Source organism: Lissotriton vulgaris, chromosome 10 (genome assembly GCF_964263255.1).
Source record: "Lissotriton vulgaris chromosome 10, aLisVul1.2, whole genome shotgun sequence".
NCBI lineage: Eukaryota > Metazoa > Chordata > Amphibia > Caudata > Salamandridae > Lissotriton > Lissotriton vulgaris.
In genome coordinates this window covers 234,944,121-234,968,618 of record NC_141698.1, presented here as the reverse complement: position 1 = coordinate 234,968,618, position 24,498 = coordinate 234,944,121, and the positions used below count along the sequence as shown (strand labels likewise).

The window sequence follows — 24,498 nt, the reverse complement described above, 5'->3', positions numbered from 1 at the left end:
CCTGCATTTGAATATCTACTCACTTTGTCAAACCATGCCGCCCACTTCTCAGCCTACGTGGATAGCCCTTCACGAGACCCAAGGATCCCCGTATGCGCGTTGCTTCAGCTTTTACCAGGATTAGCTACGTTGTGCTTCCTGGCACGTCACGCATACCGTGATCACGTGACCAACTAAATAAGCAATATATAAAGTTCTGTGTACTAGACTTGACCTCCACACAATTCAAAATGTGAATTAGCTAGCTTTTAACCAATTTCCAGAGGAAAAGGCGGGCAAACTGCCACAAACACAAGGCCATACCGCACATCAGAAATACATTCTATGCCTCAATCAATAAGTACTGCCTTCATTTATGTATATCACATGCATTAAATTCAAGCACACTGCATGTAGTCAGTCTATTGAAAAGTTAAATGTGACACACTTGTTCTCACAAACTATTGTAAACTATCTAGTTAACTATTTGAATTCAAGTGGACTAAACAATTGGTTAATGAATATCTATTGCAGTACATACAATGAAATAGTTTTTAGGATAACTCTAAGTCAGAGTTGTGCCCTTTGTAGAACACTGAATGATTTCTTCTTTAAAAATTGAGATACTGCTGAACTTGCTATTAGAAGTCAATATACAGATCACAGTATATCTGTGGATCAACTCAAAACCTTTTTTTAACGGGATCTGGCCAGAATGATACCTAGTCAAAGAAGCAGAAGCGGGTAAAACTTGGTGATTTATTACACCAGGAGGTTCAAGTATTACATAAGCAGGCAGCGGGTCCCCCACTTCCCCGCACTGATGTTGAAGTGATCAACTGGTTATTAACACGAAGAGTAACTCATGAAAGAAACAGCGAAAATAAATGGGACAGAGCAAGAATATACAATATTTTGTAATGCAATAGAGTAAAGGGTAAATAGATTTATCTATAGAAATGTGTTGCTTTGTGTGTGTAACAGGCAGATGAGGAGAGAAATAGACCTAATAATCAGGGTCCCACAAGATCATTAGAAATGAGATTTTAAGTGTGACTATTTTCCCTATATACCAGACATCTCCATTTTACTCATGTCAGTGTCACAGAATAAAATGCATTTCAAACATTTATTATGCACCTCCGATTACCCATTTGATTTTTTCCAAAGGAAACTCTCTGGGTTCACAACTGTTCATATCAAATGGCATACATTTAGTTTTTGTTCCTAACGAAAGCAAAGACACTAGTTCTAGGCACCAGCATGAACCATATATAGCAGAATTGTTTTAACACAAGCTTGCCAAATATTATTTACAAAAAAACACAGCGCATAGTATTGCACAAACGCAGGTCTGTTTCGGCCCCTTGCAAACTGCTCATTGGTCCTATCAATCGGTCGCAATAAACTGCCAAAGCAAGTGAGTGTACGAAATTCTTGCTTTACATTTGAGATGAAATTGGCGTGTGATGCAACTGAACATATGGATGCTATGTCTTGGTGATATACAGTGCAGGAGGATGCATGGGTGGAAGAATTGGACACTGAAAAAGCACTAGTCTGACAGACTTTCAGGAGATCCAGTTTCTACTCTTTCCCCCGATCGCCTTTTGAAAAATCATTCTCAAATCATACACTCTCCTCACCATTAGGTTTCTACTAGATACAGCATCAGTATGCAATTAAAGTACGAAAGGAGGTGTTGAAAAATGTATAACTGGTTTATTGTAATTTTCATATAGTATATTTGCCACCCTCTGAGAAATCTGTATTTTTCTTCTGGGCTTCCGAACTTACTTGGAACAATGAGAAACAGTAGCCTCCCTGCAAGCTGCAACTTCTACTGCTTGACAGTGGAACATAAGACTTTTGTCCTGCGTTTGAGTTGACATGTGTATACAGAACTGGGGTGCCATATGAATGACTTGGTCCAGAAGGTTGATTAGGGCCATCTCTGCAACACTGACTGCTTTAATTAGACTACTCAAAGGAGCTGTTTGCTGGGAAAGCAGTAATTGGCTTATGTCGAGAACCAGAGGATAACCTTATAGGACCCTTAGCCAATTAGGAAACCAGTTCTGAGACCTCTGAGTTACGATACGAAGGGGCCTGTAAAGTTAAGAGCAGTACTTTTGTCCAGGAAGAACTCTGCTGAATTTTGAGGTGTTGGGAAGTAGGGTCGAGTGTTGTTGCAGGATGCATTCATAAAGTCATATCACCAAGATACCTGTGCCAAGGAATATACCCTGAAATGGATGTCAGTGGATTGCGAAGTCATTTAAATACAGGATTTGTAAGTACATCCAGGATCATCCGTGAGTATCTCAAGGCGCTAAATTGTAGGCATGGGGAGATTAAGTGATTTCCCCAGAGTCATACGATGTTGATGCCGATGACAAAACTCGAACATAGTTCCCACCTGCTCCGAAGTAGGCGGCTTAGGCCGTCATGCCACATCCTTTAAAACTCTTCAAAACATTTCTAGAACACCACATTAGAGAAGCAGAATACATGAAATTAAAGCAGTAAACTTTAGCTAGATGGTCAGATCTTCTTGGGGCTAGCTACTTCCCTTCCAGAAAATAAAAGAAAAATCAATGCAGAGGTGGCTCGATGGGCACTTTAAAGGAGGAACTATATTCTTGGGCTTCTTATATTACTGTGTTCTTAGTAGAGTATTATTCAGAATAATTTGGCTTTGCTATAACTTTTGATCGCTTTAGAAATATTTTAATAGCTTTGTATTTTGAACTACATTCTGATTACTTCTAAGTTATTTCTAAACAATATGTTTATTTGGTTGTCCTGTTACAAATAACGATTGCATTTTGCATTTTCCTTTGACCTGCGGATCTCTTAGTCTCATGGAAATAAACTAACATTGTGAGCTGGACTGTGGGCAGCTGGCCAACAGGACAGATAACACTGTTTACATTCTTACCAATCAGGTGCTGTCTTAATTTCTTATCCAGTTGTTATTGTCTCTCTCAACTTTTCATTAACTCTCAAACACAATGAAACAAAACCAGAGTTAATAAAACAATATATTGAAATCACAACTGTTAAAATCCGAGTAGCAGGCCCTCTAATCTGACCTCCATGTACCTATGCCTCCATTGACAAGTCTATTTACAGTTCCCTTGGAAATACTTTCCATAGCTCTATAAAAGGTACCAGGGACAGCCAGGCAGGGGATTGGATTCCATTGGCAGAGTAGGAAGGATCCTGTAGCAAAAGCCCAACTTCTGGAGGTAGCGTTGAGAGATGGTTACATTGAGACCCCTGAATGTCAGTTTACAGCAGCACCAATAGACCAGGTCAGCGGAATCAAGGCAATCATGTGTGTTATATTTGAGGTATTGGATACACAGTGGATTGGCAGAGGGTGGTGGTAAAGTAGGAGTGGTCTCGAAGAGACCTGTGGCTCACTTTAAAACCTAAAAGCAAGGTATGGGTTGGCTACTCTGTTGTGCTGCTGATTTTTGCAGTTGGAAGCATGAGACTGTGTTGGCTGCAGAGACTCTACTCAAAATCTGTGTTTCTTAACTCAAAGGATACGCCGGTGAAGGTGAGGGCAACCTGCTAATCAACAATGTCACAGCACTGTGCAACTGAAATAGGGTTTGTTGAAGTTTAAATGACAGTAGCAAGTGTAGTGTCAATTAGATGTGGGCACAACAAGCTTACCTGCACGGCTATTCCTAGTCAGTGAGAATGGGATCTGCAAATCCTGCTACAGTGGCCATGGCTGTAGCAGGTGTTGTAATGAAATCCGAGGCAACAACACTGACTTTGACTACAGAAGTCTTTCCCTCAATGAGCACATTATCAACTAGCTTGGTTACTGCAAATATGGTTTCTGCACATTTATCTTTACAAAACCTGTCAACACATTTCAACACACTTGGTCTCTATCATTAAGGTCTCCAACAACAGATATTGGCTCTTTACGTCCTGACACATGAGGTCTGATCTCTGCAGACGCTGCTGCTACAGACACAGTCACAGCATGTGTGGTCAAGACAAAACTGGTTTCAGCAGGGGTGTTTGCTAAAGGAGGGTTCCGAGCAGGTATGTTCTCAGTCAGCAGCCTTTTCCACATTGGATATGTTATTATGCTCTCTGATAAATTACCTATCAGAAACAGGTAGTGTTGCTGAAGATGTGGTTAGAATAGGTGTAACTGTATCAGAGTTTGTTACCTGAAAGGTAGGCACAGAAGATGTGGTTTCAGATGTTTTCAATGAAGGTGTGGGGGCAGTAAACCTAGCTGCAGCATCATTTTTCTCAGTAAAAGTAATGTTAGCAAACTCGGTCAGAGTGGTCTTGCTCACTACACCCATGGTAGCAGATGTTGTATCATAGATTACCGCATGGGGTGTTTTTTTATTAGATGTGGTGACTGCACGTTTCCATTCAGAAGGCTTTTCCTCAGGAGGCATAAGCTCTGATAGAGCAGACAGTGTCGCAGACGTTTTTGTCTCTGTAGATGTATTTACTGTAGGTGCACTTGGATCAGGTATGTCCTCACAAACTCTGATAGCAGGCACAGCCACAATTTGCATGTTATTGATAAGCTCTGTCTCAGCAGCTGTGCCGGCATCAGAGGTAACTGAAGGATATTTAGCTGAATTAAGTGTGGTTGCATCAGAGTTGGAAAAAGCAGGCATGCACCTAGCAGAATATTTTTCTGTAAACTTGGTATCAATTAGCTCATTGACAGCATGCGTCATCACAGGAGACTTCATATCTAAAGAGATTGTTGCTGCAACAGGAATTGCTGCATGCATGTTTAGAGTTGGTGTAGCATCATTAACCTCCGACATACCTTGCTCAGTTGCAAGTGACTTACTTGCACTAGGATGTATTGTAACAGAGACCATAGCAGACTCATTTTCACAAAGGTGATGCACAGGTCTAGTCACTTTGGGTATGGCATCATTAAACTCTGTCACAGTACACTTGGGCATATCAAGCATGTTTACGGCAGGCAAGACAAGAGGCACATTTGTTGTAGGAGTTTCCCCACGACCCCCGTGTGCAGTGTGAGTTTTACTATGATTTTCAAAGTCGAACCTTGTTTTAAATGTCTCACCACATTGCTGGCAGGGTAGGGGCCTTTTGCTGAAATGCCACCAGCTCCGATGTCTTCTGAAGAGAGCCTCATATTTGAAGCCTATTGCACAGTGCACACACCAGAATGAGGAAATCACACATGACTGTGAAGTGATTCCTAGATCGTGGTTCCCAGGCGCATTAGGTATGCAGGTGGTATGGCTTACAGTGGATGTAGAAGTAGCATCAGCCACCATAATGCAAGGAAACTTCATCTGAGAGCTGCCTACAATTACCTTTGCAGCTGACTTGGATTCCGAAAGCTTAGTTGCAAATACCTTAAGTGCAGTCCGCTTGGCTACAGCCACCAGCTTCATAGCAGCTGAAATAGTCGCTACAGACAAGTTGAAACGAGTAATCGTTGCAGCAGGGGAGATCATTGTTTTCACAGTGACATCAGGCATGCCACAAAGCCTGTCATCTGTATGGGTTCTCCAGTGCTTTTCAAAATCAAATTTTGTGCTAAATTTCTTACCACACTGCCAGCATGGCCTCGGCCTTTTGTTCATGTGCCACAACCTATGATGTTCACTGAACATAGATTCATCTTTCCAGCCTAACCCACAGTCGGCACAGCAAAATAATTTTTCGGAATTGAAAATCTCACCGGACTCTGAAGATGCTTTCTGTGGATGACTGCCAGATGTGTACATGACGTGGGTTTCCAGGGGGTCTGCAAGACTGGTCATTTGATTAAAGCTTTCTCCGACTTTGACAGAAGCTTGTAAGGAAGCAGAGGGCATAGGAGAAACATCAGCTACCACAGAAGAAGGAGATTTCAAAAGTGGGTTAGCCATAACAAGCATCTGACCATCAGCTTTGGCAGCAGGAATACTGGTTAAAGAGGTTGTCATTGCAGACAACTCGGCTATAGCAACTTGCTTCTCAACTGAAGGAATAGCATCTGCAAACCCGGTCACACAAGTCATGGTCACATCAGATGTGTTTGCAGCAAGCTGCTGCCCAAGGTACTCAGTTTTATGAACAGTTAATGCATTCTCCAAGTTCGACCTGTCCTTACAGTGGATTTTCTTATGCATAGAGAGGCCTTGCTTACGAGAGAAACTTTCCCCACAGTCTGTACACGGCAACTGCTTATCCTTATTGTGGCTGATACAGTGCAAAAGAAGGCTCTTTTTGCGGCTGAAGCTTCTCCCACACATTTCACAAGAAAACAGCCTCTCATCAGTGTGGATGCACTGGTGGTCCGTCAGTTGATATATTGGTTTGTAGCTTTTCTTGCGCTTGAAACACGGGAATGGCCTGTCCCTTGAGTGGATCTTCTCATGCATTAAGAGGTTTCTCTTCCCAGTGAAGTTTTTCTCACATACAGCACATTTAAGCAAACCTCTAATGCAGTGTGTTTTCTGGTGCTGCTCCATGGCAAGCCTATGTCGGAACACTTTGGTACATTCAGGAAACACACACTGAACCTCTCCAGTATGAGTTTTCATATGAACTTTAAGGGTATGCTTAAGCCAGTATCTTTTGCCACATTCCACACACAAAAATGGCTTCTCTTCTGCGTGCAAGACCTCGTGAGGTGTAAGCTCAGACTTAATACTAACTGTACTCTCAGACTTAGGACACTTTAGGACATTGTCTGTTGCATGTATTTTAAGGTGTATAAGCAATGCACTCCTCCAGAAAAATCTTTTAGCACACTGGTCACACTGGTATGTCTTCTCTCTCGAATGCATTCTCTTCTTGTGGTTCTCAAAGACATTGCTTGTTTTGAAGGCTTTTCCACACTCACATTTGAAGGATTTTTCTGCTACATGAGTTTTCCGATGTGTGCTGAGGGCACTGCTCCAGGAGAACCTTTTGTGGCACTCACTGCACTGGTAAGGCTTCACACCTGTGTGCATGACCTGATGACGTTTAAGCTCAGACTTGTGAATAAAGGATTTGCCACACTCGAGACACGTGAATGCTTTCACTCCTGCATGGAGTTTACGATGCATGCTGAGAGCACTGTGGCTGGAAAACCTCTTGTTGCACTGGCCACACTGATAAGCTTTTTCTCCTGTGTGACGCATTTTGTGGTACACAAATATGCTCCTCCATTTAAAGGACTTTCCACATTCATCACACTTGTAGGGCATCTCACCTGTGTGGACCCGGCTGTGCATGGTTAGGGAGGACTTCAAGGCAAACGACTTACCACATTCCATGCACGTGTTTTCACCTGTGTGTGTCTTTAGGCGACTCCACAAAGTCCTGTTACACATGTTCTCACCTGTATGTGTCCTTATGTGGCTCCACAAAGCCCTGTTGCATTTGAAGGCTTTGCTGCACTCAATGCAACTGAAGTTCTTAGGGTCTGTATGGCTGCGCTCATGTAATAACTGTTTCAACTCGTGACTGAAGCACTGCCCACAAATGGTGCACTTATAGTGCCTATCACCCTCACTTGAGTTCTTGCAGTTGAGGTATTTAAGTTCCTTGACAGTGTCCTTTACAGAAGTGGTCTCCATTGAAGAGGTTTTCGCCAGATTTGTACTTTGCTCCAATTTCTCTTCTATCTTACAGATGTCTACGGACTGGTGTCTTCTCAGTGCATAATTGCTACAGAAGCCTCTCCCACACTTAGAACACTCAAATGGAGTATGTCCTGTGTGAATCATCTCATGCTTTCTCAGACTGATTTTCCGGTTGAACCCTTCTCCACATTCCTCACAGCTATACCACTTCTCACCAGTGTGGACCTGCCCATGGGCCTTTAGGTTACTCTCAGTTTTGAAGGTCTGCTCACACGTGGCACACTTAAAAGGCCTCTCTGCCTGAGCACTGCACTGGTGGATGATAAGACTGGTCTCCCACTCGAAGGTCCTTTTGCATTTAGTGCATGTAAAAGTGCTCTCCATTTCTTGTTTGTGCTGTTTCTGACCTCTATTGTGTTGTTTCTGGTGGCGCTGCAGGGATTTTTCACAGCCGAAGATCTTCCAGCACTGCCTGCAGCTGAAGCACTTCTCACCCGAGTGAATTCGCTCATGTACCAAGAGATTGTTGTTGTACTTGAATTCTTGATCACAGATTTTGCACTTGAGAGGAGAATTTTTCACTTTTTTGTTGTCAGGTGCTTTCTGGTGGACTTTCAGATGACTCTTCAAACTCTCCTTGACAGTAAAGCCTTTACCGCACTCAGTACACACAAAGGGCTTCTCATTGGAGTGTGTCAAGCGATGTGTCACAAGATTCTTCTTACAGTTGAAGCCTTTACCACATTCTTCACATACAAATGATCCTGCTAATGTATGGATTTTATTATGTCCCAGAAGACAACCATATTGTTTGAAGGCGGCTCCACACTCAGTACATTTGAAAGGTCTCTCTGTTGAGTGGATTCTCTTATGTTTCAACAGCACAGACTTAAATTTGAAACTTTTACCACATTCCTCACAAGTATGTATTCTTATCTTTTTTTGCTGAATTTCCTTACCTGCAGAATGCTTAGTCAAGTTAGTACGTTCCCTCTTGCGAGGAACAGGTTTACCTGATGAACTTCCATCAAGTTTTCCACGTTTAAAATGTTCAGTTTCCCTTTCACATGGAGTGCATACATCGATTGAGCTACCAGACAATCCTTTCTCAATAGGGTTCTCTTTTATATTCAAGGGTACCTTTTCACAGCTAGATGAACCTGCCAAGTTCTGTATACTTGCTAAGGGTTGGGTAAGGCTGTAAGGTAGAGTTCTACCTTCCTTCTCATTGGGAATCAAGGACAATACTGAGAGGCCGGCGTTAATTTGTGATTCTGCTAAACGTCCTTTAGCAATTTTCTGCTGTATGACATTTTCTGTTAGGCTCCAGAGTTCTCTCTCACAGAACTTCCAAAGTTCTTTATCACCAAGAGGTGATGAGAGAGCAGAGCCCTGTGAAGGGCTGCCCTGCTGCGACATATTTCCTAAAAGGTTCTCTGGGTCCATTGAATAAAGTCTAGATGGTCCTGATGAGCTTCCTGGACACTAGTTTTGCTTTATTCAGAGGTTCCTTATTTGGAAAAAACATGAAATGATTCGTCACACAAGGGATCATAATTGTAGTTTTCCATCGCAATACTGTTTTCTGGTTTCAGATGTTATACGGCTTTTTCTTGACTTTTCATATTTAAAAGCATTGAAACAGGAGCACCTGCAGAAACAAAGTTACATATAATTAAAAACCAAATAGACAACATAACAGGATTTCCCCTCATATACAAAGCAATCAGAATAACATGATTCTCCAGAATCAGATGAAATTTAGTGCTGAGGGGAACTTGATACAAAAAGTAGCTTGCTAATGAGTGAAGATAGTGAGGGAATACATATTTTAACATTTTAAGGACTAGTGTCAATGCAATATATGCAGCAGAAATATAAGCACTGACAGATTTTGAGTATATTATAGGTGCATCAAAACTCCTGTGCCAAAACAAATCCAATATTGTGGGGAAAAAAACCTTACCTCTCAAAGGCACCACTCTTAGCTAGCACACAGATCATCCTGGTTAATAAAAAAGTTACTGAATTAAGAGGAGTGCTTAACGAAATAAAGATATATTTTGAATTGTTTACATATATTTATATATCTCTGTAAAAAACAGAGGATAAAGCGAATATATGGAGAAAAAATAACTAAAATGTATTTTTACCACGGGTAAAGTGCAGTAAATTTCTGTCCGTTTAGATCATACATATCATAAAACGTTTATGAATGTCCACTCTGGGTCCTAGCTTTCTGTTACATTCTGCGCCCAACCCTCCACAGGTGGAAAAGGCCCACTATGCATGTCTTTTGGGTTGGCCAATGGGGTCTGTCCCGCAACCTCGACCTGTACTTTTTTCATGGTTTCCACACCCTGTTTAGGGGATTCTTCAGATCCGTCACTAAGCCTCAAATGCCACAGAATGCCCAACAAGAGTCCAGGACCTCCTTGCAGTAACGGTGGACCCCACATTTGGGCTCGAGGTCATGTGCACAAAGAACTCAAGGTCAGCAAAAGCTGAATCATAATCCAAATTACAGAGGCTGAGATTTGCAAACCCGATTGTTGGTTTCGCTGACCCAAACATGGACATTGGGGGAAAAGCGCCCTCTTTCAAAAGAATTTCACTATTTATTTATTTTTTCTGTGAACCCTATTCTTAGACTAATGGTCAAAATATCTTCATCATATCCAAGTTGAATCCATTTCTGGCCTAGATAACACACTTTTCTAGTGCTAATTTCTTGAAAACTACTAATACGATTTACACCACACCCAAGTAAGGCACTTTCTGATGCCTCCCTCCCCCAAACATATATGCACTGTATGAGAAATTGAACTGATATTTTCTTAGCCCTTGACAGAAGCAACGGATTGTGTGCTTGCCTCTGGGTCAGGTTTCCAGCCGAGCCAGTATCCTACCGGCTCAACAGCCCACATCTAATGCGATTGGAACCGCACGGTGTTAATGTTACTATATTTTTTACCAATCTCCACTGTACATTTAAGCTATTATAGTATGCTAGTATGTATACTATTTTAGTATGTACTCTTTGTAGTGCCACATTTCCAGACATACCATATATTAAACCCTATAGAGCTCCTTTTCTATGGGTGAACTATTTCATGTTTACATCTTGCTAACACTGGAAGCCCCGGTGTGAACAGGGAACTTTGGGATAAGTGTGATTAAGAGACATAGACTTGTGCCTTTTGTTCTCGACTACAGAAGAAACTGACATTAATTCTAAAACATGTCAGTCTACATGATAGTCAGTCTCTACAGCAACCGTATACATTTTTAATTGTACACTAATAGGCTACATTGCTTTATATAGAGGACACACACCATTAGGATATGGGTTAACTCACTTATTCACCATGACATATTCAGACTCTATTTTAGTGTTAATTATTGGTAGGCCTGCCCCGCTGACTTACCTGTTCAGTCGCAATTGAGTTGATGATGAATCATTACACGATGTATGCCTCACTAGTTCTCCCTTATCCTTGGACTGAGCATCAATGATGGGAAACCCAGTAACCAACGTTTCAGTGATCCCTATGTCACTGCCATGAAGTGTCTCCTCCAACACTAGCATGTTAGTTTGTGCCTGCTATTGACACAAGGTTATTGCATAATGTATACTTTAAGACTGCCTAAGAGGAAGTCTAACTTCTTAAATGTATGAATTGGACTTCTAATGTAATGAATATTTAGGCCAAATGTTTTCAGATTCTAAGAATGAGCAGTCTCTATGTGGTTGGGGCATGAGTAGTATTTATGTCTTTGGTGAAGAGTCAGCCCTCTTTGACTCCCTTAGTTGTCAGTTTAAAGCACCACTGAAACTAAAGCCAACAATATGAAAGGGACCTGGCAGACCCTTATCTGGGAAGAGCTTTGAATGGGAAAGGGTCACAGGAGATTAAGAAGGGTTTTAGTTAAATCGTGCTGCCTGGCAACTGTCCTCAATAGCCAAACATTATACCTGTAATGCAGCTCTTTCTAAATGGTTATTTTCAGCTGTTGGCAGATTTGGAGATACTGCTTTTGGCTAGTGGCACCATATTGGCTGGAACAAAACGTGTTGCTAACTAACAATACATTACTAGATTCAGTTACTGGACTTCACCTTGTAACGAGAAATCAAGTTTGTAAACTAATGAAATTAAACACAAAACACTAAGCGAATCTCTATGCTAGGCTATAGACAGATATCACCAGGATCTACCTCTTCTTCTTTCCCACCAACCCAGAAGCATGACATCCTTAATAAATTCACTAATAACGTGTACAGTAACGCAACTATCACAAACCATCCTCATCAAAGGAAGCTGATAACCTTTGAGATGTTTCAAAGCTTCAAAAGCACAAAACTGACTACTAAAATTACTACCTCCACACTTATACCAAATCCTCCACCTAATAAGCCAGTCACCTCAGCATTATTCATCACCTTTGCCAGCTTATTACCACTAACCTCTCCATAAATGCCCTCTGGCCCAGTTTTCCACCTGGCGCTACCATTAACCTGGGTTAAATTTCCCAGCATCAATCCAGTTCCAATAACTTCCACTGCACTACCTGCACTGAACCCCTCTTGTACAACCTCTCCCCCCCTAAATCCAGGTACTGTCACACCTAATCTCAACCCCAGAGTGGATCAGAAGATTTCTCAAGCACCAAGCCTCTGCTTTAAACTCAACCAAATACTCGTCTGCGTTGGGGCCCACCTTTGACACCCACAGCCTTGTAGCTGAAGTTAACTGTTGAACAAGTGGCCATAATAAAAATGTCCTTCTCCATTTTTTGTCATGAGTTTAACGACTCTTGCATAGTGCATACTCTAAACTGGCTCGATTCTAGGCATCTGATCAAGTTGTGGGTGGGTGTTTATGACTACCAGTTTCTTTTAGCGCCCTTCAGTGGGGCATAAAAGTGTTTAGGCAACATATATAAATCACATTGTTAGCCACTCAGCAAAGCGCACAGAGCTATGGTCATGCATATGTAAACTATAATTGTTGAAAAGGTTCTGAAGGAGGTACACAGCTGTCGAAATATGCCCATAGCCAAATGAAAAGAAAATGCAGTACTTACAGGTGAGTGGGTGGGTTGTGTGGGCAGAGATTGTGAATTGGATGAGACACAAGGAAATACATGCAGGGTTAAGTGTCTAACAAAGAAACTGTAGAAAAAAGTGGTGTGAAGGGGATAATGGGAGTAATTGAGACACTGAAGATCACTATCCCCTCCATACACACCTTAGTTATGTTGAATATAGGGTCGCATATTTTAAAAATTGAAAGGTTTTCAATGCTAAATATTCACAACAAAATCATGGCTTTCACTCATTTATTTGATACTGCTATCAAGCACTGGAAAAGACAATAGGCCTGGCTTGTTTTAGGTATATGCTAATCGATGTGTTATGTCTGGATGCAATAACACAAAAATCCCTGAAGCGCCCAAATACTGGTCTGGTAACACTGTGTGAAGCACAGAATTCACTTCTCATGATTTAAGCCACACCACTTATTAAATAGATCATGCATTTGGGAAAGGATTCCTTGTTACGCTTCTTTGGCCCGGAACATGTTTTAGAGACATCCCACCACCACCCTCCTCCCCCTTCCTCATATTTTCATCCCTCTTAAAATAATGCTCTAAGGTCACTTTGGACAAAAAAGCATTAGCCGGAGTAATAAGGAATCAGTCAAAGGAATACGGATTATAAAAGATTACAGATAATATGTTCAGCGCTGTAACAAGCACTATTCCACTGTGAGATTATCACACACGAGTATAGAATACATTGTAGAATCATTATTACCGAATCCACATTTTGTACATTTCCAATTGTTCTGACCGGTTTTCCCTCCTTAAATGCCTTCATATAAATCCTGGACAAATATATGTGGGTAGCCACTGCAGGTGCAAAATTACTACTTATACTGTAATCATGACTGAGATACACAGACCAGTGGCGTAACGAAACTTGAGGGGGCCCCCCTGCAAAGCACATGGAGGGGGCCCTCCCTGCGGCGCGGCCCACCATGCCTCCCCCCGGCGACGCGGCCCACCATGTACTACTTTGCCCTACCTCCCAGAAATGTAGCATATTTTGCTTTGAAACCTCCAACATTTAAATGAAATGCCTCTATATTGTCTTTCTGTAAGTTCTAGTGAGAAAGTGGGAAACACTCTCAACATACACGCTATGCCATTTGCAACAATCTATCCCCCACCCATCCATCCATCCATCCACTCATCCATTCACCCACCCCTCCATCCACCCACCCCTCCATCCATCCACTCATCCATCCACCCACCCCTCCATTCATCCATCCACCCAACCCTCCATCTATCTATCTATCCACTCATCCATCCATCCACCCACCCCTCCATCCATCCATCCACCCACCCCTCCATCCACCCACCCACCCCTCCAGCCACCCACCCTTCCATCCATCCACTCATCCGTCCATCCATCACCCAATCTTCTCGCTGGTTCACATCACGTCAGAGCTGGCGATGCAGATACTGGCTAGTTCCTTATCCTTGTTCAAAGGATCTGGTTTTACACCTATTATTCATCTTTTGTATTTCGAAGCAGCCAAATGAAATGTAATAATATTATTAGTTATTCAATATGCCTTTAATGATGACAGCATTTTATGTTAGCCTGTCACAGAAAGGGTTATTTCACAGCTATTCACTGGCCTCAAGTTAGTGGGGCTGCTTTCATCCTGTCCTGAGTGGTAAGGAAGTTGGTACTTGCAGAATAAAAAGAACAGTGTGAAAAGTGAATTTGCAAGGAATATTGGGTGAAAAACCAAACTGGCAACACATCAGTCTAATGAGAAGTAGAGGGTTAAAAGGGTGCACCATGATTGTGGAAAACTCCACTTGAGAAAGTCTAATGCATGGAGAGGGGGATGTTTAAGCTTGGTTTTCCTTGGGAGTTTGTGACCACCCACAAATTGTTAGTTGACATTCGCAAACTCGTCTAAGAACCGTCTGTCTCTGGAAATCCCTGGGGATTTACTCCAGAAAAGGGTAACCCTTCCAGGGGGGGGATGGGCAAGTTAATTACACTCATCCTGAGCACATGGAGGCCCGATTCCAAATGTGTCAGGAGAGTAGGAGCTATTTCCAAAATCGGACACCATGGGGCTTGTAGTTTATTGAGTGCTATAAATGGCAACTATTGCAAGTATTTGAGACAGAGTGCTTTAAAATCCCCATGTTTTGGTCAAAAGTATACTGTTTCCCTCTGTTAAATTCCAGAAAGTTTGACATGCCAAAATTTCAGGAAGGGTGAGCACTCAATTACTGGGTGCAATAACTAACACCAAACTGAGGATTCCACCCAAGCACAAACTGGGGTTTGCTCAGGTGCTGAAAACACAATGACCGACTCATAATCAGGGCCAGAGACTGTTATCTACTTGCTACTATTGTACATAATTTTACTGTTTTCGTTGTAACTACTGCACAGTTCTGTGATGCCTGAATTGGCATGCAACAATAACTGAAATTATCAAAATAACAGCAACAACCACAACATTAATAATAAAAAAATGAATGTTGTCAAGATCCTTAATGCCAAAATAAACTCATGCAAATGTTATCACTTTTTATTCATGCACACACACTCCTCCACATTATCATCTATCACAAACGCTTTCCAGGGTCCACAGAGTCACAAACAACGAACGGGTCACGATCCTTTATAACAAGACTACTAAACTACTATCCAACCCTCAATGGAACACACTGGTCTTTACAGTACCCCAAGGGGACACCATTTTGAATAGGCTTAAATTTGAACTTGTTAAGGAACTCCCCCCTGTCACTGCTACAAATGACCCCACTCTCTTAGTGTCCACCGATTCGGAGCCACCGGTACAGCACTTACATTTGTTTTGGACAGTGAAGCTAACTCGAGTTTCATTCTGTACTCAGACAAAGGAAGGGAGAAGGAGCGCTGAAGAGACCGGCCTGAGCGGCCCTGGCAGAGCGGCCCTACGACCCCAGGCCGAAGATGCTGCTGCCGCTCGTGGTGCAGCTATGTCTGCTCCGTGGACATCTGGTCACGGGCTGTAAGTACACCGGGTGCCTCTCAGCGGCTCGAAGCAAAGTGCAGGCTCCGCCACACCAATCAACATTTGGAGTCTCCAGTGATGGGGTGGTTTGGGAGGGAGAACCTATTGAATCTAATCCAATGGATGAATTTGGGGGGGGGGGGGGGGGAGGGGGGGGACGTGTAAAGTTTTCAGTGTTGTTGATCGCAGTGAAGTCTGTGGGCGACATGTTTGGGAGTCTGGCGAAGAGGAGTCTAAGAAAGCTGACGTCCTCCAAATGAGTGAGAAGTGAGAGCTTTATCTCTGTCCAGTCCATGAAGCCTTGCTGGGGTAGTAAAGAGAAGGGAGATTCACACGAAAAGCTGAAGTAGACTCTCGCCAGAACCGGAAAGAACAGGCCTTGGAAGGTACTCGGAGCTCGAGTGCCCTGTTAACCAATGCCAATATTTACCTCGAGTTTCCCTCCGTGTGCCATCCCGAGATATTGCAGACAGTAGTTATCTTCTGAGAGCATGTGAACACTTTGCATAATGCATTGCCAGCTGGGTATGCAAACAGTCAGCAAAGCCTCATAGACGTTAACGGCTGTGATATTTTACACTACAACGATTGTTACCTTATGTGTCACAAACAGCTCGGGCTAATGGATGGGGAATCCAGTTGCAGTCGGGTTTAGGGCCTGATGACCCTCAGTCCTGAGCGACGAGCGTCCGTCAACGATCCGCGTGGGCAGGTGAGCGTGGTGGGGCTTAAGTCCAGGCTTCCTTTCCTTTTGTCTTCTGCTCCGCGCCCCTGATGCCAGCCACACCTTACACACTATAACGGTAACGCGGCCGCGCTTATTTGCGAGTGTCGTCATGACCTGGTCCTGCGCAATGCGCATGTGTTGTCCCTGCCCCCCTGACATGATATGAGGCCATTAGTCAGTCACACTGCCCCCCCCCCCCCCCAGTGCCCCCGCGGTGCACATACGCGCGTCCCGAAAGGCCGCAGAAAGGAAAGTGAAAGTAGGAGTAAAGTAAACAACCCTGGCTGCCCTGCGTGCCGTGCCACCATTGATCCACACCCACACCCACACCCACCATTAAGACTACTCTCACAGTGGCCCAGCGCAGGCCCGCAGTCACACCATTCCTGCTGCAGCAATGGCTAATGGCATCCAGTAGTCTCAGTCACACACTCCGGCCCGGCCGGGCCCCGCACCATTCGTGCTCACCTGACTCTGCTCATACAGTAGACAGCGGCCTCAGCACTGCAGTGCAGCCGATGCCATTGCCAGTGCCAGCCACACACGGGCCCCGGCCGGGGCCCCGCACCATCCTGCTGCCAGCTGGCTCACTGGGCCCAGATCCCCCGCCGGGTCCAGTGCCCCGACGTGCTCAACTGCAGCCAGTACCTCTGCTCAGCTCAGCCATTCAGCCTGCCAGCCACACACACGGGCCCCGGCCGGGGCCCCGCATCATCGTGCTGCCAGCTTCACGGGGCCCCCGCCGGAGCCAGTGGCCCGACGTGATCAACTGCAGCCAGTAACTCTGCTCTGCTCAGCTCAGCCAGTCAGCCTGCCAGCCACACGCACGGGCCCCGGCCGGGGCCCACACCATCGTGCTGCCAGCCTCACGGGGCCCCCGCCGGGGCCAGTGGCCCGACGTGATCAACTGCAGCCAGTAACTCTGCTCAGCTCAGCCAGTCAGCCTGCCAGCCACACACACGGGCCCCGGCCGGGGCCCCGCATCATCGTGCTGCCAGCTTCACGGGGCCCCCGCCGGAGCCAGTGGCCCGACGTGATCAACTGCAGCCAGTAACTCTGCTCTGCTCAGCTCAGCCAGTCAGCCTGCCAGCCACAAACACGGGCCCCGGCCGGGGCCCGCACCATCGTGCTGCCAGCCTCACGGGGCCCCCGCAGGGGCCAGTGGCTCGACGTGATCAACTGCAGCCAGTAACTCTGCTCTGCTCAGCTCAGCTAGTCAGCCTGCCAGCCACACACACGGGCCCCGGCTGGGGCCCGCACCATCGTGCTGCCAGCCTCACGGGGCCCCCGCCGGGCCAGTGGCCCGACGTGATCAACTGCAGCCAGTAACTCTGCTCAGCTCAGCCAGTCAGCCTGCCAGCCACACACACGGGCCCCGGCCGGGGCCCCGCACCATCGTGCTGCCAGCCTCACGGGCCCCCGCCGGGGCCAGTGGGCCGACGTGCTCAACTGCAGCCAGTAACTATGCTCAGCTCAGCCAGTCAGCCTGCCAGCCACACACACGGGCCCCGGCCGGGGCCCCGCACCATCGTGCTGCCAGCTTCACGGGGCCCCCGCCGGGGCCCCGGCCATTCTGCTGCCACACTGCCACTCTGCCAGCCTGCCTCATGGGCCCCGGCCGGGGCCCGCACCGTCCTGCAGCCTCGCCCTCACGCCACGGGGCCCCGGCTGCGACCGTCCATATTTTTAAAATCTCAATGCATTGCATTCAGTCAGTGAGTGGCCCCAGCGGGCCCCCTGGAGCGCGGGGCCCCCCCGCAACGCGGGGTTGCGGGGGCTTGTGTTACGCCAGTGACACAGACTGTTTCCACACCACTCTGGATTCACCCGACACCTCTAAATTAGGTCCTTAGTATGAAGGCTGTTTCCCATATTGAGTGTGAGAAGAGCTCTGCCATCAAGTGAAAAGATAAAAACATCTTCTATAGTGGTTTAAATAAAGAGCTTTATACTCCGAAACCCTCAACACTTGTTTACAATATATGGAGAATCCCCATCCCTGGCATACTTGCACTTGCTAGTTACCTTGGATTTAAAAACAGGAACCATGTCGAGTACGACTTTCAAATGAAGGTTGAGTGATTCGCAGGAGGGCGGTGATAAACTGAAAGAGCTTATGGACCCAAAGTAACAAAGACAGCGTAAAGATACCCTAATACTATTCATAAATAATGTTTTTCCCATTCTTTCCCAGTCCAAATCTGCGGCTCGATTCCTTAGCAAAGGAGAACAAGAAAGGGTAGAAGATAAAGCTAGAACGAGACAACTTATGCCTGGACAACGAGATTGAGGAAAACTCCATAGTGTAATTGGGAAGAATTAATCTGGGTTTGACCACAAAGCTGCCCAATTTGATTCGGAGAGAAGAATGTCTGGAAATGCCCCGGAAGGCAGCTTAGTTCTGGTAGAGTGTGCCATGGCGCTGGATGGCGGTTGGACTCCATGCAAAGTATAGCAATAAGTGATGCATGCTCTTATTCGCCTGGCAATGTGAGTAAACAAAAGCATCATTGCTTTCCAAGGGCATAGTCGGATTATCAAATGCTGCTCCTTTGTTCGGTCAAGAAAGATTTGTTAGGTGCACTTCACTCCATGTGGTGAAGAACCTCCTTTGACAAGAAAACATATGGATGGGGTGGAGGTTTAAAGAACAGTCTCTTTATTCAGCTCGAACTCCAGGCCCCTACCAAATTCTATCTTTTATTGTTTTAAGTTAATAAAAACCATCACCATACACGTAAAATTTCATAAACATATAAAATCTTAGCTGATGATACATAATTGCCAGTTATCCCGAAAAATTATAATTTCCCCAATATTCATAGAGTACATGTTAATATTAAGTGTTTGGTAATAGGTTTGAGGAAATAGAAATTTTATGTGGCCAATGTGTCCCCTGCGTGTACCCTATGTATGTCCATGTCACCATGCACTTCCCCTCTCATGCCTGTAATAATGCCTCTGCATTTCCGTTCAACATTAGAATGTCAGTAACCGAGCCCTCCATGAAAAAAACGTTAATTCTGCACTGAGGCCTATGTTGCCAATGCACTTGCATGGTGCACGTTTAATAAGTCGAGATAAACCCGTTTTGTAGCTCAGCTGAATTCAGGCTCCATGCCTCCTGACACTCTGAAAGCTGCAGTTTAGCTATGTATCCCTGACCTCTCACATACTTCCTGCTCAGCCGAGAGGTGCCCAGCCCGGCCTGCCAAGACAGTGTTTTGCTTACAGTTATCTGCTCCGCTCCACAGAAACACATTCCTACTTAATGAAGAAGGTAAACATAATCCGCCTGCAGAAGATAGGGCCTAGCCTTTCTGTCTCCATTCAAGTGATTTACAGAACTCGCATCCATAGAAAACCCACGGCCTCTCGCAATGCACGATGAAATATATGCACACACTGGCTCTTAGTGATGAGCCACCTTTGCTCGAGCGACCTTTAATTCAGATAATACATCCTCCAAACTCAAGATATCAGATAATACCAGAAGTGCAGGTCGTCCTGACATTCAAGGCTTCTCTACTAGCACGAAAGTCAGCTCCCCCAGCTTCCCCCAGTTACACGTCAATTCCACGTCATGACCAAGTTGCGCACATAAGTAGGGTAAAGGTTCCAGCTGCCCATGCAGACCCCCCCCCATGTATCCACCCACCTATGACACACCTATGACTCCTCAAGCGAACACCCACGTGTACGCCTTCTTACACGCCCTTTTTCTCGCCCATGTGCTCTTATCTCTCTCTTTCGCTTGCTCCGCCTCCTCCATGCAATGTAATGTATGTTTAAAGTATAAATAATGTACTCTGTGAATAAAGTTCAGATGACGATCCTTCCTGATCCTTAGTGGAGACGGAACCCGATTCTCCCTTAACTCGAGTTACTGAATTAAAGCCCTTTTGAATCGGACACCACGGACTCTGCCTCTCATTATATGCATGACCTTTTGGTTGAGTATAGAAATTCCGACAGGGTAATGTTTTTATTTACCACATAATCTGGCGCCCGAATAGGGACTAGTCCCCTTCCCCACGCGCCGGTGATGTAGGTCCAGCCCTTGCCCCCTTCTGCAGCCGAGACGGACTTCAAGTGTACACGACAGCGGGACTTCCTGCCTACTCCCTCAGGCCCACGGAGGAGACGGAGACTGCGACCAGGCATCCACACGAGGCGGTGAGGATTGCGGACCATCCCAACCAGAGCCCAAGCCGTGAGAGAGCAAGGTCCGAGGTATCCCGAGGCCCACCTGTTCCGAGGCGCATGCGCAGCAACGCAGTAGCAGTATCGAGTTTCCGAGGCCTTCAAGTTCTGTTTCCCGGTGAGTACCGTTATTGGGAATGCATAAAGACGGGTTCATTTATTTGAGCCCGGTAAAGACATGTCTGGGTACACAGGCACGGTAAAGACGTGCCCTTTTCAGTGGGCATGGTAAAGACGTGTCTCTTTATGAGACCGGTATGGTTGCACTGTATTTCAGTGTATAAAGTTAACAGTTTTCAAGTTCATGTTTTTCCCCATGTACTAGTTAGGATGTATCTGTTTTTAATGTTTTAGTGTTGTAGTGTGAATGGTTGTTTTCAGTCTATTTTTTCTGTGTATATTGTGTTTTCGTTAGGTTAGTTCCAACATGCCACTGTTTTCTAAATTACGTCAGATAGGGACCAGGAAAGGGATACTCGAAGAGTCAGTTCCCGTCCCGCCCAGAGATACACCTGGTCATTTCATGTATCAGAAACACGGGCTAGATGCCATACTGTTTTTAGACTTATGGGTAGATTACACGAAAGATCTAGAAGAGAAGTATAGATGGCCTGCCTCAGGAACATGGGATGCTGAATGTATTATGAAAGTAGAGGAAGCACTATGGAAAAAGAAAGTTAGACCGTCCCAGAAAGATGCCATTGAGTTATGGCGTAAAGAAGCGCATAGGAGAGCAGAGAAAGAATTCCACAAAGTAGAGAGAAGTAAGCAAGCAGCGGAAAAAGCCAGAGAAAAAGAACTACAGGAAGAGGGGGAACGGGTCAAGGCAGAACAAGCAGATAGAGAAAGAAATGCCCTCATTGCAGGTATTTACCCAGTCCACACAGAAGAACTAGCTAAAGCGACCCCCTCAGAAGTACCCAGTAAGTTGCCACCACCACTAGTACCCTTTAGAATACATAGACAGAAGCAGACAGAAGCTGAGGCTTTTATTTCCTCCTATCTAGAAGAGCCCTCTCCTGATTATGTAAACGCAGAATTCCCACCTCCTGTCAACAATTCTCCCTTCCCTCCGCCCCCCATCACAGGATCTGCTTCTACAAATGCGGCTTCCCCAGGCCGTGAAAGACGACGTAGGACAAGGGGCAGTGGGAGGGGGGCCACCAGGAACGCCACGAACGCCGCCAGCAACACGAGCACTGCTGGGGTTAGGGCTACAACGAACGCCACAAATGACAGCATCCCCCTTTAAGCATAATGTAACTATTTCACGTTGTATATACGATCCAGTACCAGGTGAGGGTGCGATGCTCGTGCACTCACCAAGATTGAGACACGCTGTAGACTATTTGATCACACTACCAGGTATGAAGGAAAATTTAGATAAAATATACAAATTCATTAGAACGGGGGAGGGACCAGAGAGTATAGAAGAAGCCATGAAACAAAGAAAAGTGGAGGTTAAATGCATGATTTTTATGTTTTTTGATTAACTGTCTGATCAGGGAACAAGACCAACCAGACAAAGGAGTAAATAGAGGTCTGACAGATTGGAGTGACAACATAGCTACTGGTCGGCATGATAAACAGGGACAGACAGAATGCATGTACAGGAAAATACGAAAAGAGATCTTAAAGTTACACAGGAAAGAGTCTGACGGGAAAGATGAGTCAGAAGATGGAGAGCCCGAAACTGAGGAAATAAATAAAATAAATTATGTAGGTAAAGCACGGCAGTTTGACAGGCCCAAGTGCCTCGACTACCGCAAAAAGGGACCTCCTATAGAGGAAAGATATTCCCTCGAAAATCTATTCCAAGCTACTGAGAACGCACTGAAAAGACGGGTAGAGTGCGATAGACCACACACCTCACACGAACAGGAATTAGCCCGGTCAGCCGTTCAATTGGTGTCTAATTCTAATATATATAACAGTGATGTAATGGCCCAGACCTTTTTGAGCCTTCCGCCGAACGAACAGCGCTTGGCTGTTATTTACATGGTTCAACATTTGATAACGTTGTATGAAAGTCAATATTCTGATCCCGGTCCCTTGTATAAATTACTGGACGATATACTTCTAGATAGATGGATAGACCTAGGTACTGAATTAATTAATGTCATTCTGGACCAACGACATAAGTACTTGACTTTTCTGACCACGTGCATGATTCCTGCCCCACACCACGACAGAAAGAGCTTACACATAGACAGACAGAACCCCCTACGAGAGGTGCATCCCGTCAAAAATGCAGCGGGTGACCTTCAGCGAGTGTACGTTTACACACCCTTGACGAAAATAGAAATACTGGAAATGAAAAAGATGTTGCCCTGCCATGATAAAGACCCATCGTGAATTAAAAGACATCCTCTGCATCGGAGATTACACGTATGCTGACATTATAAAATTATTGAAAGTACTGTTGCCTGCTGGTATTTACGAAAAACTTAAAGAGAAAGACTGGGAGGTGGGAGAGAAAAAGTTAAGTTGGGCAGAATTGGAAACAGAGGATAAAGGCCGGCACCCTGGTGTTGGTCTTGGGGAAAAAGCTAAAGCCCTACCTGAACTCCTGATACAGGTCCTGCCGAGATTATTGATTACTAAAAAGGAAGATTAGGATGCTATTTCAGCCTGTAAACAGAAACAAGACGAGGACACCAGTGATTTTTATTCTAGATTCGAGAAATGTTTTTCTATTAATAGTGGCCTTAAGCCAAGTAGTGAATCATATCCACATCTTTTTGTGAGCAAATTAGTAGAGAATTCCTTACCCCCGATCAAGAATAGGGTGCTGAAGGTTGAGAGTACCTGGCAAGCAAACAGCCCTTCCCAAATGTTGCAAATGTTACAATATCACCAGAACAGAATCAGAGAGGAACAGGATCATGAAAAGAGACGCTTGAAAGACACGAAAATGAAAGTGCTGGTTGCACAATCGGTACCAGCTAATACGAATAAAAAGGGCACGACACCTGTTAAAGAGAACTGTAATTACTGCAAGCAACCAGGTCACTATGTAAATGAATGTGCTGTCCTGAAACACAATATAGCTACAGGCAAGACAAAGGAACGACCGCATCCTCCTAGACAGAATAGCACCCCACAGAACACGCAACAGACAGTAGCAAATTTCCCACCCCCACCAGCAGCTGCCACACAACAAGCCACACAACAAATGTACCAGTACACACAGTCTGGCTATCCAGAATTCCAACAGTTCTCATGAAACAGCCTAGAGAGGGAGGTTGGCTAGCCCCTTATTGAGATTCCTGTAGATCAAGAAGGTCCCTATGTACATAGCCGTGTATTGGGAAAAGACAGAAAATTTTTGATTGACACAGGGGCGAGCAGAACTACCATCAGCCATGACGAGGTTCCAGGGGCACCCCTCTCAGGCTCACAGAATGTTTCCCTGGGATTTTCAGGAAAGCCTATTGTTAATGAAGTGTCAAAGCCAGTTTCCCTAGGAGTCGGTCCATTGTCTCGTACCACTGACTTGTTACTTACTAAGTTATGTCCAGAAAATTTGCTTGGTATAAAGACACTGAAAGAACTAGGAGCAGTTATATGTTGTTCTCCGGAAGGAGTACGATTGTTCTTACGTGATTTTAAAGGACATTATGTGTTGAAAGATTTTGACCACAGACTGCAGAATGAACCACAGCATTTATGGGCACAAGGTCCAACTGACCTAGGTTACATGCACATTACGCCACACCGTGTCACTATCAAACCAGGAGTAGTACTGCCACGCATCCGACAATACAAGTTACCACCTGATGCCGTAATAGCCTTACTGAAAATTGTTGACGAACTCATTGCACAAGGAGTGGTAGTAGAGACTGACTCGAATGTATGTAATTCACCTGTCATCCCTATTCTTAAACGAACAGAC

The 24,498-nt window shown here is 44.9% G+C and overlaps 1 protein-coding gene across 2 annotated transcripts in view; it reads right to left on the bottom strand.

The window, feature by feature from the left end:
• Positions 1 to 1,107: 1,107 nt before the first annotated feature.
• The window catches only part of LOC147685021 (uncharacterized), a 36,925-nt gene continuing 13,534 nt past the window's right edge, over positions 1,108 to 24,498 (bottom strand). The window contains exons 2-3 of one of the 2 annotated variants that reach the window (XR_015300671.1): positions 3,884 to 9,228; positions 1,108 to 2,626 (exon numbers count right to left, since the gene is read on the bottom strand). Coding sequence is in view for 1 of the 2 variants with exons in the window: in XM_086940919.1 (XP_086797045.1) it covers positions 4,110 to 9,023 (4,914 nt within the window). In the remaining variant the exon portion in view is untranslated. Of the gene's footprint in view, positions 9,229 to 24,498 lie in introns of both variants that reach the window. The other variant, XM_086940919.1, reaches the window with a different exon arrangement.